General features: G+C 39.0%; 1 protein-coding gene across 2 annotated transcripts in view; it reads left to right on the top strand.

Moving 5' to 3' along the window:
- The window catches only part of LOC137261393 (histone-lysine N-methyltransferase SETDB1-B-like), a 56,801-nt gene that overhangs the window by 29,457 nt on the left and 8,803 nt on the right, over nt 1-18,541 (top strand). The window contains exons 25-29 of one of the 2 annotated variants that reach the window (XM_067799138.1): nt 6,390-6,667; nt 7,570-7,611; nt 11,881-11,943; nt 13,502-13,588; nt 16,310-16,425. In XM_067799138.1, coding sequence (XP_067655239.1) covers nt 6,390-6,667; nt 7,570-7,611; nt 11,881-11,943; nt 13,502-13,588; nt 16,310-16,425 — 586 coding nt within the window. The remainder of the gene's footprint in view (nt 1-6,389; nt 6,668-7,569; nt 7,612-11,880; nt 11,944-13,501; nt 13,589-16,309; nt 16,426-18,541) is intronic. The other variant, XM_067799139.1, reaches the window with a different exon arrangement.

Below are 18,541 nucleotides of genomic sequence, written 5' to 3' on the forward strand. Positions count from 1 at the left end.
ATGTGTGGCCTTGGTGAATGTGTCATTAAGTGTGGTTCATGCTATGAGCAACAGGTTTACAGGATCCACCTGAAAGACATACCACTTTACAATAGCAGCTACTTAAACCTCATTTCCTAGCATGTTGCAGTGTTTCAGTAACTTTTGACATTCTTCTGTTGCCATGTGCTTTATCTCATTTCCACTTGGGTAACCAAGCTCTTACACCCCCAGTTTCTATTTAAAAATATTTTGCTATCAAACCCTATAATTGTCCTTAAATGAATTCTGAAGACCATTCTCCTTGAGAAAGCAATTTCTAATAACAGTTTAGGATCTACAGGTTAGAATTGATTTTCAGTAACCCATGCTTGTCATAAGAGGTGATGAGACTAGATTGACACGTCATCATATCCCAGCAGTGTAGATTGGTGCTCATGCTGTTGATCACTGTATTTTCTTGTCCAATTTTCATTATTATAAAACTTCCACCATATAGCTGGAATATTGCTGAGTGTGGCATAAAACTAAACTCAGTCACTCACAGACCAGTTAAACTGGATCACTGTTATGAGAAGAAACATTATTATATAACAATGCAAGCAATATGCTTAGTTTCTGGATGTAGTTAATTAGCCATTTTTGTTTCACCAGGTGAAAATTCTAGTTAGGATTAGTCTTTATCAGCCTGTGCTTGTAGATAGGGCCGATAGGGGATCTGTAGATAGGGGATCTGGTCTTGAGCTATGTGGACCTGGTTGATGCACGTCATTGTAACCACTATGCATTATGATGGCAATCACTTGATAGTTTGGTCCATTCTTGATTACTCACAAACTGCATTGATCCTGCTGAGTAATACTAGGTTTGGTGCTATTCAACAGACAACAATTATTAATTTAACATCCATGTAACGTTATGCAACATTGTGATACATTCCTACAATGGTTGTGTGACCATTGTGGATATCTCAGATATGTTACTGATCATACCTTCAAGCAGCTCATCACTGGTACTATCCTGCAGCAGGATATTTCATATTGTTACCTACAATAGTGCTGACTCTGATAAAACATTGGTCACTAGTCATTAACAGCCAACGTACATTAATCTGCGTCCTATAGTGTTGGTCACTGGTCTTCAACGTTAGTCACTGTGCCACCACACTGGTCACTATAGCATTGGTCACTACTCTGCAATGTTATGTATTATCATACACCATTGGCCACTATTCTACACCATTGGTCACTATCCTACAGCACTGGACATCATCCTACAACACTGGTCATCATCCTACAACACTGGTCCTTATCCTACAACACTGGTCCTTATCCTACAACACTGGTCCTTATCCTACAACACTGGTCATCATCCTACAACACTGGTCATCATCCTACAACACTGGTCATCATCCTACAACACTGGTCCTTATCCTACAACACTGGTCCTTATCCTACAACATTGGTCATGGTTCTTCAACAGTGGTTGTTACACTTCAACACTGTTCATTATCCTACAACACCAGTCATTATCTTACAGATCTGGTCATTATCCTACAATGGTTTTGGTCCTTCAACAGTTTCTATTACAATACAACACTGGTCATTATCATACATTATCGTGGTCATGGACCTTCAGCCATGGCTATTACACTTGAACACCAGTCATTATCCTACAACATTGGTCATGGACCTTCAACAGTGACTGTTACAATTCAACATTGGTCATTATCCTACAACCCTGGTCATTATCCTACAACATTGATCATGGACCTTCAACAGTGGCTATTGCAGTTCAACACTGTTTATTATCCTACAACACTGGTCATTATCCTACAACACTGATCATTATCCAACAACACTGGATAGTATCCTACAACACTGGTCATGGACCTTCATCAGTGGCTATCACAATACAAAACCATTCATAATCCAACACTGGTCATTATCCCACAACACCGGACCTTATATTACAACACTGGTCAATATCCTACAACACTGGACAATATCCTGCAATGGGAAGACTGGTCATGACAAACATGCAAGGTTGACATACTACCTGCCTTAAAGACCTCACCTGATCTATTTTGCAAACCAACACATATGGATTACCAGTTTGAGGCTGAAAACCTGCCACAACTTAACGGATTATGAAAATGTTTGAAACAATCAAAGGTACGACATGACGGAATACCAGTCTGCTCCAAATATTACCAACCGGATGCAACCAATTACCCATATGCCTAATTGTCTACAACAGGCAGCTATTTGGAACAGTAATTGTTTCACATGTAGCAGGGGTTTACAAAACATGATCCTCTCTGATATCTATTTCCAGGAAAAGAAACAAAACATCTAAGCTTGAAAGCCAGTCAAGCATAGAAAGCTCGGACAGGAAGGATGAAAAGTTAAAGAAGATAGTAATTAAGCGTGACTCTGCTGCGAGTGGGGACAACAAAGAATGGCGAGTCATGTTGGTTGATATTTCCAATCCTTATACAAACCAGTGTGCGGCCGGTCACAGCATGATGTACAGTGGTGTTCCAGTGCTAAGTAGAACCTTGGTTCTGTTGATGCCGTTGCGCGGTTTGTGTTGCCACTGTTGCCACAGGGCCGTTTGGTTTGCATTACTATGATTCATGGTCACGACCATGTCCCTTTGTGCAGTACATGGTAATGTTTGTGTAAATGTTATGTGGTTTGCATGGAATTTGTGATTTATAACAATATGTGTATGATTTGTTGGTGAAAAAGCACAAGTTATCTTCCTTGGTTTTGGGTAATTGTGTTGGCTGGGGTGGGGTGGGGTAGGGGGTGTCAGGAGCATGCTGGTGTTTGTAGCTGGTAAGGTAATTTTATATTCATATTGATGTTAGAATATGTTCTTCAAAGGCAAAACATTGCATCTATACTCTAGTGTTGAGAAATAATATCTCTAATAGGTCTCTTTTGACAGGTAGTTCTGCTCTGTCTCCATGGGAACTGGTGGTACTGTAAGTCCCTCCTGACAGGTAGTTTTGTTCTGTCTCCATGGGAACAGATGGTACTGTAGGTCTCTCCTGACAGGTAGTTTTGTTCAGTCGCCATAGAAACTGATGGTACTGTAGGTCTCTCCTGACAGGTAGTTTTGTTCTGTCTCCATGGGAACAGGTGGTACTGTAGGTCTCTCCTGACAAGTGGTTTTGTTCTGTCTCCATGGGAACTGATGGTACTGTAGGTCTCTCCTGACAGGTTGTTTTGTTCTGTCTCCATGGGAACTGATGGTACTGTAGGTCTCTCCTGACGGGTGGTTTTGTTCTGTCTCCATGGGAACTGGTGGTACTGTAGGTCTCTCCTGACCGGTAGTTTTGTTCTATCACCATAGAAACTGATGGTACTGTAGGTCTCTCCTGACAAGTGGTTTTGTTCTGTCTCCATGGGAACTGATGGTACTGTAGGTCTCTCCTGACGGGTAGTTTTGTTCTGTCTCCATGGGAACTGGTGGTACTGTAGGTCTCTCCTGACCGGTAGTTTTGTTCTATCACCATAGAAACTGATGGTACTGTAGGTCTCTCCTGACAGGTTGTTTTGTTCTGTCTCCATGGGAACTGATGGTACTGTAGGTCTCTCCTGACAGGTTGTTTTGTTCTGTCTCCATGGGAACTGATGGTACTGTAGGTCTCTCCTGACGGGTGGTTTTGTTCTGTCTCCATGGGAACTGATGGTACTGTAGGTCTCTCCTGACAAGTGGTTTTGTTCTGTCTCCATAGAAACTGGTGGTACTGTAGGTCTCTCCTGACCGGTAGTTTTGTTCTATCGCCATAGAAACTGATGGTACTGTAGGTCTCTCCTGACAGGTTGTTTTGTTCTGTCTCCATGGGAACTGATGGTACTGTAGGTCTCTCCTGACAGGTTGTTTTGTTCTGTCTCCATGGGAACTGATGGTACTGTAGGTCTCTCCTGACGGGTGGTTTTGTTCTGTCTCCATGGGAACAGATGGTACTGTAGGTCTCTCTTGAGAGGTAGTTTTGTTCTGTCTCCATGGGAACTGGTGGTACTGCAGGTCTATCTTGATAGTTTTGACCTGCTATCATTGGACCACAAGTCTTTCATGACGGCCTGGTTGTTTGAACAAATATCTGAACTACAAACTTTTGAAGAGTTCTTTCAAATTCAGAATAATGACTCTTTGAAGTTACATCAAAATACATAAAATGTGTGTTGATAAACCATGTATTATAATGTTATACCTTTCCAACTGGATGGATGTTGTTCTGTCTAATCTGCTTTTCCTATAGAACTCACATTGTAATGCCATTTTCATGTCCTACTAATCTCTCCTATTTACTGTTGATCTGTCACACCCAGTCATACCTCCGTTCTGCTGGTAAACCAACAAGTTGAGCAAACCTTCCTTACAGAGCATGGATCATTGACGGAACTTGATAGACTGTAGATGATTAGTGGAACATGGCAGTACTTGTCATCAAAAGATGCATGTTAACAGTTTATGACTCTGGACCTGAATCTTTATGTGGGCCAAAAAAATCATTCCAGGATTTTCAGTGTCATTCCGTCATCTTTATAGAAGTCTAGAAGAATGGCTGTTCCTTGCTCACTCGCTCACTCACTCACTCACGCTCACAGGAGGTTTCATTCTCTAGGCCTCATTTATGTGTTTGTTGCATAGTAACATAGCTACAAGCAGCACCTACTTGGGGTCTGTACACATATTCATAGGTTTTACTTTTGTTTGTTTACCAGTTCTGAGGTTCTTTTAAAATTTTAGGCATGTTGAAGTTTGTTATCTTTTGATGGTCTTTCATCACAGTGTGCTTCATTCTGTCAAGTGTATCCTGTCCTGGTGTTCATTGTGATGTCTCATCTCTGTTAGAATATCCTTCACAGGTTAACAAGTTACAGTATAAACTGGAACATCCGAAATACATACCCATGGTAAAAAATATTGCAACATATATTTTTCCAAGTGTCAATATGTGACCCTTAACCATAACAAAGGAACTTATTTAAGCCTCCATTTAGCCTGTTATCCTGATAAATGGATCCTCAAGGAGTAATTAAATGGCAAATATAATGCAGCCTGAATCAAAATTGTTGTTGTTTGGAGAAACAAAGATACAAAGATAACTTATTGACTTATGGACTGATGCACTAAGGTCGTTTAATGTTAACATGTGCAGTCGGTCTCAAGATTCGGGCGTGCCACCCTCAAGAAATCACATATGTGTCAATAACCCAGCATAATGTCAGTGCCAGGTGTAAAATATGTTTTCTCTTTTCACTTTTTCCATTCACAGTGGACATTTCTGTCCTGATGTGATAAAAATAAATTTCATACCCTTACACACTCATCGTCTAAATTTATTAATAGATTGTGTCTGTAGCAGTAATTCAGTCAACATCATGAGTTTATTTAATGCTAATTTTCAAAGGAACAACAGTCTGAAATTTTATAATTGTTACAAGATTAGTAAGAGACAATATTAAGAAATTTATTTTTTCAATTATTTTTGTCTGCCCACTGTCTTGTTGGTTGAGGTTTGGCAAATAATAAGCACAAAATAGTTGTAATATATCTACTGTATTAAAACTAATATCTGTAGGTTTAACTCTCCAGTTAACACTGGTCCACTGTACTCTGGTTAGTTAGTGTAAATTTGGCTGACTTTAGGTTAAACTTCTTTCACTCTTCAACCTTTCTTCTGCAGTGTTCCTTTCTACTTTATCCATGATACAGAAAACCTCTGCTTTAAACAATTACTACATCAAGTACCATAGATAGTGTCTCTGATGACTTGCCATGCTGCTCCCAGCCACATGTTGCTGCCCGACCCCCTTCATCTTATATCAGTGGCAGTGTTGTGTTTGTCCTTGTGGTGTACTGTCTGGTGTCTTTGTCACGTAACTGTTCAGATAATACTGTACTTTCTCATATTTGATCACTAACCATTCTGTGAATTACACCTGCTAGTGGTGACATGCACAGGAACTTGTGAAACATTAACATGTAATTTGATTATATGAAAATGTGTTTTCATGAAAAAGGGTGCCACTGTGCTCTAAGGTGCCACAATTTGATGTACAGTTATTTGCCTTAGCAGTGGCAGGATCTGCTGTTGTTTTGTTATTTGAGAACTCCAAAAAAAGGTTGAAAAATATTTGCACCCTGCATCACTTCAGGCTATCTCCAGGTTCATGCTGATGAGCCACAATATGAAACTTTGTAAACTGCCTGGAAACCCAGCTCTTGTAAGCCATTTATTAAGTGGAAAATAGTAAAAGTTTCAATGTATGTGAAACAGAAAGACAAAAAACAGGTTAATGAAAGGTTTAAGCATTTACAAGTGAACAAGCTTTAGAACATACTAGTCTGCTTAAATGTTGATTAACATGGTATGATTGCTGCGACAGGTACGAGAAGAAGACAGCTGCCTGGGTGGACAGTATCTCCACTGATCCAAACTCAGCAGACCCGGCCTCAACTGACTCCGTGTCTCACCCTATCATGATTGATGATGAGGAAGAAGGTTCACTTCCTGTGGACAAACTTGAAAAGAAGGAGTCCATGGATTTTGATGAGCTGCCTGACCTTGACCTTCCAGTGGAGAAGAAACCGTCGGCAAAGGAACTTACACCAGATAAACCGAAGCCTCGACTTGCGAGGAAGTCCACAACATCAGTTCATTCAGGTGAGTCAGGCTGTCATTGAGGGAGTCACTGCTTGACTTTAGCAAAGTTTAAGATGTTTGTTCATTGATTACTGATTGGAGAGAACAGGTTGGTTGTACAGGTATCCCATCTGTTGCTATTCTGGCAGAATCTTTTCTTTTAAAAGCTCCCCATTAAGTGTGTTTAGTTTTACACTGCGCTCAGCAACATTCCAGCTCTATGGCAATGGTCTGTAAATAATCAAGTCTGGCCCAGACATTCCAGTGATCAACAGCATGAGCATCGATCTGTGGAACCAATGACATGTCAACCAAGTGAGGGACCCACACCATGCAATCCCATTAGTCACCTTTTATGAGTTACTGAAGAACATGGGTTACTGAAGAACAATTCTTACACAGATCTTCACCTTTCACCTTCCTAGTGTGGACTGGATTATGTGTTATCAATATTTCCAGCTGAATGAAAACATTACTATCTCAGGGATAAAGGTTTAAACTTAAGGTCAAACAAATAAATGTTCACATGGTCAGCCTCTATCAGATGGCTGACTTGGTCTCAGAATGTTAGTCATAGGTTTGTCTGGTCCACACATCATTATTTACTTTCTGCTGTTGTATGTCTGGAATACTGTTGAATGCAGTGCTATACTACCATAAAACAAGTAACAGGAAGTGCAATACTGTGATCAGGTTTTTGGGCCCCATAGTTCGCTAAAAATAAATGATGTTCATGCTTTGATGCCCATATTTTAAAATGGTCAACCATTTGAGCACAAAATCTAGAATTATATAGCTGAAAAATTGCATATATGTTCTGGTTTCACTATCAGCAATTTCGTTTAATGGTGAGTTTGCTTCAGGAGTTCTCTCTTCCACTATGTTCCGTTCCTGTGCTATGATAATTTATGCCTGTGTTATAGAACCCAAACATCCAGATGTTGATGAGAAAAAGATCATCACAGGTTTGTTGATCAGCAGTGACTGCACATCATGTAGATACTGTAGAGGCTTCTTGTACAAACTTATTTCACCTTGCAGTAGTCTTTTGTTATAGGAGATTGTTTCTCATTGGTACAATTACTGAATGCTTTGCTTTTTTTCTAGATGTCATTTGTAGTTACTCAGTACTAATAAAAGGGTCGCAGGTGGTCCTGTCACCAGCCTGGTGCAAAGTACACTTACTAGCATAGCACACCTTAAATCTCCAGATCATCATCGCCAGTCTCCAAGTGCTGCAGTACATTGTGTATGCCTCAAAGGTGTTCAAATGTTTCATCTTATTTTCCTTGATTTTGTCAACACCACACAGATCCATCTTTTTTTCACACATGAGCTGATAGCCTGGAATAAAAGTGGATTACTGTTAGACACATGATTCATTCCGTAGATTTCCTTAGAATGCCCTTTCTCCATTACATCGTAGCCATAAGGTCCCGTTTGGCTGTCACCCACTCTATGATTCTATATAGTTTTCAACTCTTTACTGCCTGCATATCTAACAGTACCTTTAAAGTTGCACACATGACAGGGGTGGTGTGGTAGCCTAAAGATTCCCAGCATGAGTACAATGTATGAAGCAATATTTTGGGTGTCTCCCACTGTGAAAAGAGTAGCAAAATACATGACTGACTCACTAACTCACTCACTCCACCCATCACATAACTGGAATCTTGTGAAAAAGTGACATGAAACTCACTCACAATTACTAAGAATTTCCTTTTGAGTCAACCTGGGTCTGTGTTTGAATCATCAGTTATCAAGTGTAATGTATCTCCATTCTGTCTTATACCTTGGAGAGAGCTCCTCACTGACCACCATGGGTTTGTTGTGTGGCAGGTTAGAAAGGCATTATGCAGAGAATACATGACCAGTTCAATGACAATGTCCTTTAATGACTGAAAGCCTGAAATAGCGAGATAAGATAAGATAAGATAAGATAAGATAAGGTATACACGCTATCATGTGAGTGTGTTTTAGGATGGTTAATGTCTAGCATTAGGAAAAAATATTGTATTTAGGGAACCTTGGTTCATCACTTGGTAAGTGTTTTTTCGGGGACCATGTTGATCTAGTAGGCACTAATACAATACAAATTTAATATTCCATCCAAGATACCACTTTCATGTGCATAGAGACAACATACCACAGGCTCAGGGAACACATTATAGACAACTATGACAGTGTTGTCACTTTTACATATTCAGACCTTGCATATCCATATGACTATGATCTTCAAAACAATGTAGTTTGAACATGCTTTATGATTAAGGTTCTGTGAATGCTGGTCATGGGTTAATGGTGCACTCAAGACACCTAGTGTGTACTTGTTCAAGTGATTTGCTAGAAGGTTCAACTCTATAGGTTGCTGTTAGTTGTAGGTGCTGGAGACATTTGATTTTGTGATTGTAAATGTTTTTGTAAACCATATTTAGTTGCCTCGCTCACCTGAATATTATTATGCAAAATAAGAAATTGCATGTATAGAAAGAAACAACCTTCATTTGAAATTTGTTGAGATGGATGAATTACAGAATGATAAGCTGGTCAGTTTGTGGACTTTGAAAGCTGTGACATTCGAACAGCAGCATAATATGATCGATACAGCATCATTGTTGCAAATAGTGAGAAAAGACAAATACATGAAACTAGGCACTTTTATATGGAATGCAGATGTCGATTTGATGTCAAACGTTGCATTATGTTTTCTGTGCAATAACCATTAATGTACTTTTTTTTAAGCTAGAATGCAGGTAGTTTTTGTTGAAGGCAGCTTAACACTGACTTTTTATCCCCCACTGTGCGATTAGTGCGGAGTGGGGGATATAGCACTTGGCTCCATCCGTCCATCCGGACTGATGTATGTATGAACTGGAATTTCTTAAGAACCAATCTCTAGTTTCTTTTCATATTTGGTACCTAGGTTCATAGTAAAAGACAGGTCTTGTTCTGGTTTTGTGACCTTCACCTTCATTTCAAGGTCACAAGGGGACATTAACCTTTTACCCTTGTCAGCGAGATATATCAATAACTATTCCCAGAATTCCTTTATATTCAACTCCAAGCTTGTTCTAGGGAAGATGCAGGGCCCAGTCAGTTTTGATGACTTTCACATAATTTTCACCAGTTGCTTTTGGTGACCGTTACTTAATGTTTAAGGTCATGGACACACTTCAATGATTTCAGCATGTTCACCTGCATGTTAAGGTTATCAACACGATATCTCAAGAACTGGTCACTGGATTTTCTTTTTTATCACCAAGCTTCATCTTGGGAAGGTGTATTTATCTTCATCTTAAACTACTACCTTCATTTTCATTACTTTCTAAGTTTAATTTGATCATGTGTGGTGGGGGATTATGTCACCTTAGTGACAATGCTTGTTTCATTATATTTTGCATCTTGGCATATTGAGTCATGATAAACATTATTAAAGTTGTTTCTTCTCATAGTGGGGCATTTGGGTAGCCTAGAACTGAAAGCAATCGCTGATCACTCTAAAGACATCGATTCAATTCCTCACATGGGTACAATGTGTGAAGCCCATTTCTGGTGTCCCCCACTGTGATATTGCTTGAATATTTTTTTAAGTGGCATTTAAAACTAAACTTATTCTCTCTCAAAGGAGCATGCATTGCCCAGTTTCAGTTTTGATATATCAGTTGACCGCTATTATTGATCCTTGACATTCACAGATGCTTGTTGCATTGACTAAATAGATGCTTTCTTCACACATCAAGCTGATAGAACTGATAGAACCAGAAGCTTTCTTTGCACATCAAACTGATAGCACTGATAGAACCAGAAGCTTTCTTCACACATCAAGCTGATAGAACTGGTAGAACCAGAAGCTTTCTTCACACATCAAACTGATAGAACTGACAGAACCAGAAGCTTTCTTCACACTTCAGGCTGATAGAACTGATAGAACCAGAAGCTTTCGTCACACATCAAGCTGATAGAACTGATAGAACCAGAAGCTTTCTTTGCACATCAAACTGATAGCACTGATAGAACCAGAAGCTTTCTTCACACATCAAGCTGATAGAACTGGTAGAACCAGAAGCTTTCTTCACACATCAAACTGATAGAACTGACAGAACCAGAAGCTTTCTTCACACTTCAGGCTGATAGAACTGATAGAACCAGAAGCTTTCTTCAAACATCAAGCTGATAGAACTGACAGAACCAGAAGCTTTCGTCACACATCAAGCTGATAGAACTGATAGAACCAGAAGCTTTCTTTGCACATCGAACTGATAGCACTGATAGAACCAGAAGCTTTCTTCACACATCAAGCTGATAGAACTGGTAGAACCAGAAGCTTTCTTCACACATCAAACTGATAGAACTGACAGAACCAGAAGCTTTCTTCACACTTCAGGCTGATAGAACTGATAGAACCAGAAGCTTTCTTCAAACATCAAGCTGATAGAACTGACAGAACCAGAACACTGTGTAAAGTAGCATGTACCGTATGTTAACCTACACTTGTGTCAGCATCTTTTGTGTTGGTACAAGTCTGACAAAAACAGAGCCTATACTTATACTCTTGATTGCTACACAATGAATACACTGATGCTAGTTCTGTGAAGATTGTTGGTTCAGACTAATAAGGGTAGTGGGGGTGGTTAGGTAGCCTTGTGGTTCAAGTGTTAGTTTGTAATGCTAATTCGTCATGGCTGGTTTAGCAGGCCATTTTTCCTCAGTCTAAAATATCTCTGGGGAGAATCTGACCTAGGCCATAACTTTCATCAAGGATGTTTTGGCCTTGGATATTGTTAACCTGGGGAAAGTTTGGGCTAGGCTAAAGTTTCCCGCTCTTGGCCAAAGTTTAAAGCAGGATATTTTGCTCTGTTTGTGGGAAAATGATCAAACTTAGATTCTAACCCAGCTTCTAGGATTTGATTCCTTGTGTGGGTATAATGTGAAACCCATTTTGTCCCCCCCGCTCCCCATTCCCCACCCTACCCCACCCCTCCATGATATTGCAGGAATATTTCTTAAAACTCACTCATATCAGATTCATCCAAAGCAACGTATGCTTGTAATACATGATGACTGGGTGGGTCTGGTGGACAGACTCATGTCATTGCAGCTCAGCTGCTTACTGCTTATAGCATCACTGGATTTTCTGGTCCAGACTTGAATGTCTGTTTGGCTTATAGTTGGAACATTGCTTAGTGCTGTGTTGTATGAGTACAGTGAAGCTTACTATTGCCATATTATTTCAGATGCGAAAGAAGAAAGTGATTCAGACACTGAGCCTCAGAAAAATGAGAAACTTCTTGGTCGAGGTGAGTGGAGATGAGTGTATGCTTGGTTCTCTTGATTGACTCGGTTTCCTGCTTTGTTCGGATTAATAATATTTGGGGCACTTTGTACTGAAATGTAGCCACAGACGCATGGGGCATTTCTCACTGCTTGCCTCTTTCCATAACCTTCAAGAAGACTTGTCCCCTATCAGTTCTTGTTATGTGTGAAAATACAACAAGCCAAATAAAAAAAGTGGTGCTTTGATAAAAATACTCCTGACTAGTAAAATCTTTTATGGAATTATGTTATTGTTTCAAAAATCCTGAAAAATATGTACTGTCATATTGAAAATAATAAGAACATAGCTAACAGAATTGTGCTATCTAACTTAACATTTTAATAAGAATCATGCTGTGATGGATCCAATGAATGTACTTCTGTTGACTTTGTGGGCTTGTGGAGATTGTACGTTCATCTCCAACAGTTTTAGAAAGTGTAATTATAAATTGCCTTGCGTTTCACAACAACAATTTTAGATCTATATCTGTATGTAACTAATCAACTTTAATCTAGAACATTAGACATATATTTCTCATCTCTGAGAATATCTCAGTCTGACATTTTTTTGGTCATTCATGTATTTTTCAGCAAATTTTTGCAGTATCACAGCAAGGTTACATGAATTTTCATTTTGAAAAATATTTGGAAGTGATTTTTGAGGTTCTGCTTTGGGATTTAATGTAGGTTTTAGAAATGTGATTTACAAGTTCAGTAAAGCAAATCCCATTTGTGATTATTAAACCCTGTTTAGAAATATGATTGGAAATATAAGAATAAAAATAATATTATGGTAGTAATCTCGTCAAAATAAGTAACAATTAGTTTTTCTCCTTTTACTGATATCTAAGGGGTTTAAATCTTTAAAAACGTAAACAGCAATGCAGTGTATGATTATTTTAGTGATATTGAGTACCACTGGAATCAAACAGAAATTGAGTTAGTGTTCCTGTTAAAGTAGTTCTGATGTTCATGCTTCCAGACAGGCACCAATGATGCATGTCATTTATCTTGGGATGCTTAGGGACAAGTTCAAAAGGTTGATGTTGGATAAAAACATATTCCTAGAGTCTGAAGACATAACCAACACACAGAACACCTTAATTCAGAAAATGCTTAATTCTTGATTATTTTTGCCTCATATGGCCTGCTGTATTTTCCTTTTGCTTTTCTAGCACTTGATTTAATATTACGTGCTGTAGCAAATCGTTTTCTAAGTTTTTATAGATTATATGTGCTATTATATATTGCACATCCAGCATCAATACAACATTAAAACATCCTTTGCATCTTTTGTGATGGTGGGAAAGTGGTTAAATCCAGGTTTAATTCCCTACATTGGTGCAGTGTGTAAAACCTGTTTCTGGTGTCCCCACCATGATGTTGCTGGAATATCACTGAAAGAGATGTCAGACTAAACTCACCAGCTGCTTTGCATATATTTTGCTGTCACCGTTTGTTTAGGCTTCTTCTTCGGAGAAATGATCTTTTTGTAATAAGCCCTTCATGAAATAAGTTGTTTGTTTTTTTTGTTTATTTCAGCCAGGAAAAGCACTGGTGGTTCTCGGTTTAAGAACTTACCGAACCCTCGAGCTCAGATGGGGCGCAAGGGTGAAGACAGTAAGACACGTGAGTCAGAGAGTACCCCAACTACCGGTCAGTCAGATTTACATACATCTCTCTCCTCCTTCTGGGAGACACCTTCCGTTGTGGATTCTTCGCACTTGGAACTCTTCGTCAACATAACACATCTTGTCTCTCTAGTTGGTAGTGGAACTCCACACTCCACAGTGCCCGGCACTCTGCCAGTCCATGGAGCGTTGTGAGGACAGCTAACCCGTAGTTACTTAACTGTCTCTGGATTGGTCAGCTTGCTGTGTTATTAGTGACAGTTTTTGTGAAAGTCTAGCAAGTTTAATGCTACTGGGGCCTATTTCACAAAACGATCTCAGATCTAAGTCTCTGTTAAAGTGCAAGAGTTACGTCTGCCTTAGTGCTACGATTGCTTTGTGAAACAGGGCCCTGGTGCTTAAACATGTGTTCAGATTTTTCGGTTTTTTTACTAATTTTTCTCATGTGGGACAAGCATTCATTGAACATACAGGACAGTACAGGGTATATTGACATGAAAGTGATAGGAAAGGACAACAGCTATACCTTCTAGTGGACTTCATGTATGTGATCACCTCTTGACCTCAACAGTTCTTGTTGACTTAGAGGATGTTAAATTGTTACATTTTGTACTTTAGGCTCTATTTTATTTACTGAAACCTGCTACTAGTGGGAATTGTGGTTGAAAGGTTTGGTCATGATGTTCTTCACCACCTGTGATGTGGTTTCTGAGGGAGACCCTGACTCATCCACTCTTGTTCTGTTCAGAAGCTGCCCCAAGCAACCCATTTGTCATCATAAGGTGTTTCTAATTTGTATCCGTTGGTCTGTGACTTGGGTTATTCCGTGTCCTTGTGTCAGTATGGCAGGATCACTGCTTACATGGTCAGTTACTGATTTGTGTGGTCCAGTGTTGATACCCACCACAATAATGTAACTGGACAAGTCCTTACTGTGTCACAGTCACTCCCAGACTACAGGACAGTGATATAACAACAATCTCAGATGACGATGTAGAGTTTCAGTCAAACTGAGAACAGGACAGATAGATGTGTGTTAATGTAAGGAAAAGTACATTTTCAGCTGAGGCTATATTTATTATATCAGACAGGAGGTTAACCTGATTCCTTGTCCTATTAATGTTCACCGTGTTCCTAATGTTCTCCTCATACCTCATTCTTCTTGTTGAAGGTGCAAGATCACATCGCCATATTCAGACCAATATTCATCAGTACAACAAAACATACAAGCCAAGAGTTGTCAGTACACAAAAGGCGGCTAAACACCATTTTTTTAAGACTCTTTCTGTGAAGAATATGACACAAAACAAATAGAATATATACAAAATCTTAATCTGATGTTGCACCTTTGATATCATTGTTGTAATCACCTCCCATCATCACCATCATCTCATCATTTGAGTCATCAAAGTTCAGTCACATTTTTCAGTCATGTGCAATAAATTCTTCAAGGAATCTGTGCATTGTCAACAGACCATTGAGAGATCCCACGTTGCAGTGATATTTGTATCCGCAATAGATATATTGTATAATGTTTATGGTTAAAGTACAGATGCTTGATGTAGGGTTGAATCCTGCACAGGATTCGAACCACCACTCTTTGAAGGACTGACACAATGCTGTTATCTAATCCATGCTACTCTCACAGACAAGAAAAATTACATCTAGTAGTACAGATCACATACTTTATGTAACCTCTGACAAGTGTAAACTGGCACTGCTCATATGCCCAAAAGTTGTGAATTCTCAATCTGTTCTTGAGAGTGGTTAGATATAACATGCAATATTTGGGAATAATTGTTTATTCTTTACTGAGAAAACAGTTCCAAATGTAACATATGTTCTGTTTGAACACTTTCTAAGGGGTGTTGTCTATTCATGTTACATAAATGTGAATAGGAAAAGTATCATAGTAACAAAGTATTGGTCACTGAGATAATCTCTATCAACTTAGCAAGTGCAGCTGTGACTATTTGATGTCTTGGGCTAAGAGGTATGTGACTGAACTTGGATGACATGTTCTGTTTGATTGTTGTGTTCTCTCATCTCATCATAGATTGTATTTCATTCCAGCATTGTTTCAATCATTTCCTGGTTATCGGATCTGTGAGATTTCTTGGTGTTAAGACATTAGCTTGTCACAATGAATGCCCTACATCCCACCAGTTCAATATATGAGTACATATTTCTGGTGTCCTCTGCTGTGATATGGCACAGAGATTGCTGAAAGCAGCGTAAAGCCATGCTCACCATCATGAATACAGGCCTCAGAGAGTGAGAGTCTTGCTCTGTGTGTGATTGTTTTTTTTAAATGTTCTTTTCATACATCAACTGAGCTTTTCTTATTCACATAAAAGTAAATATGTATCTTTGTACTGTTGCAACTAAAGTCTTATTACTTCATATAAAACAATTTGACTTTGTCTAATTTGCATAACTTATTTTTTGTAATGAGATTGAAATTGACCCATTCCAGCTTGTTGCTGTGTAGCACCTGGTGTGTTGGAAAGCTACTGTTTAGCACATACTGGGGTGCACCGCTGAGCGTGTGGTGTGCTATGTAGCCTCTGTTAAGCACATGATGTGGTGCATGACTACTGTGTAGCACATGGTGTGTTGCATACCTGCTGTGGTGCTCATGGTGTGCTATGTAGCTGCTGTTTAGCATGCAAGGTTGTCTGTCCCCTGTTTAGCACAGGATACATTTTGTGTTTGTCAGGAGAGAAGAGGGAGAGTCAGGATCAGCGACCTGGAACCCGCTTCTACTTCCGTGATGGACAGACCTGCTACATCATGGATGCTAAGTCCATGGGCAATATCGGCCGATACCTCAATGTACGTAGATATATGTTAGTGGAGGTTATGTCACAGTGGGAGGGGCGAAGTCAGTAACTGGGAATAGCAGAGAGATCACTGTAATAATGACATGAATGTAGCAGAGAGATCACATTAGTAATGACATGAATGTAGCAGAGAGACCAAAGTAGTAATGACATGAATATAGCAGAGAGATCACATTAGTAATGACATGAATGTAGCAGAGAGATAAAAGTAGTAATGACATGAATATAGGAGAGAGATCTAAGTAGTAATGACATGAATGTAGCAGAGAGATCACATTAGTAATGACATGAATGTAGGAGAGAGATCAAAGTAGGAATGACATGAATATAGCAGAGACCACTGTAGTAATGACATGAATATAGCAGAGAGATCACATTAGTAATGACATGAATGTAGCAGAGAGATCACTGTAACAATGACATGAATGTAGCAGAGAGATCACATTAGTAATGACATGAATGTAGCAGAGATCAAAGTAGTAATGACATGAATGTAGGAGAGAGATCACAGTAGTAATGACATGAATGTAGCAGAGAGATCACATTAGTAATGACATGAATGTAGGAGAGAGATGAAAGTAGTAATGACATGAATCTAGCAGAGACCACTGTAGTAATGACATGAATATAGCAGAGAGATCACTGTAACAATGACATGAATGTAGCAGAGAGATCAAAGTAGTAATGACATGAATGTAGCAGAGAGATCACAGTAGTAATGACATGAATATAGGAGAGAGATCACAGTAGTAATGACATGAATGTAGCAGAGAGATCACATTAGTAATGACATGAATGTAGGAGAGAGATCAAAGTAGTAATGACATGAATGTAGCAGAGACCACTGTAGTAATGACATGAATGTAGCAGAGAGATCACTGTAACAATGACATGAATGTAGCAGAGAGATCACTGTACCAATGACATGAATATAGCAGAGACCACTGTAGTAATGAAATGAATGTAGCAGAGAGATCACAGTAGTAATGACATGAATGTAGCAGAGAGATCACTGTAGTAATGACATGAATGTAGCAGAGAGATCAAAGTAGTAATGACATGAATGTAGCAGAGAGATCACTGTAACAATGACATGAATGTAGCAGAGAGATCACTGTAGTAATGACATGAATGTAGCAGAGAGATCACATTAGTAATGACATGAATGTAGGAGAGAGATGAAAGTAGTAATGACATGAATCTAGCAGAGACCACTGTAGTAATGACATGAATATAGCAGAGAGATCACTGTAACAATGACATGAATGTAGCAGAGAGATCAAAGTAGTAATGACATGAATGTAGCAGAGAGATCACAGTAGTAATGACATGAATATAGGAGAGAGATCACAGTAGTAATGACATGAATGTAGCAGAGAGATCACATTAGTAATGACATGAATGTAGGAGAGAGATCAAAGTAGTAATGACATGAATGTAGCAGAGACCACTGTAGTAATGACATGAATGTAGCAGAGAGATCACTGTAACAATGACATGAATGTAGCAGAGAGATCACTGTACCAATGACATGAATATAGCAGAGACCACTGTAGTAATGAAATGAATGTAGCAGAGAGATCACAGTAGTAATGACATGAATGTAGCAGAGAGATCACTGTAGTAATGACATGAATGTAGCAGAGAGATCAAAGTAGTAATGACATGAATGTAGCAGAGAGATCACTGTAGTAATGACATGAATGTAGCAGAGAGATCAAAGTAGTAATGACATGAATATAGGAGAGAGATCACAGTAGTAATGACATGAATGTAGCAGAGAGATCACATTAGTAATGACATGAATGTAGCAGAGAGATCAAAGTAGGAATAACATGAATATAGCAGAGAGATCACAGTAGTAATGACATGAATGTAGCAGAGAGATCACAGTAGTAATGACATGAACGTAGCAGAGAGATTACTGTAGTAATGACATGAATATAGGAGAGAGATCACTGTAGTAATGACATGAATGTAGCAGAGAGATCACAGTAGGAATGACATGAATATAGGAGAGAGATCACAGTAGGAATAACATGAATATAGCAGAGAGATCACAGAAGTATTGACATGAATGTAGCAGAGAGATCACAGTAGTAATGACA

Source organism: Haliotis asinina, chromosome 14, assembly GCF_037392515.1.
Source record: "Haliotis asinina isolate JCU_RB_2024 chromosome 14, JCU_Hal_asi_v2, whole genome shotgun sequence".
Classification (NCBI taxonomy): domain Eukaryota; kingdom Metazoa; phylum Mollusca; class Gastropoda; order Lepetellida; family Haliotidae; genus Haliotis; species Haliotis asinina.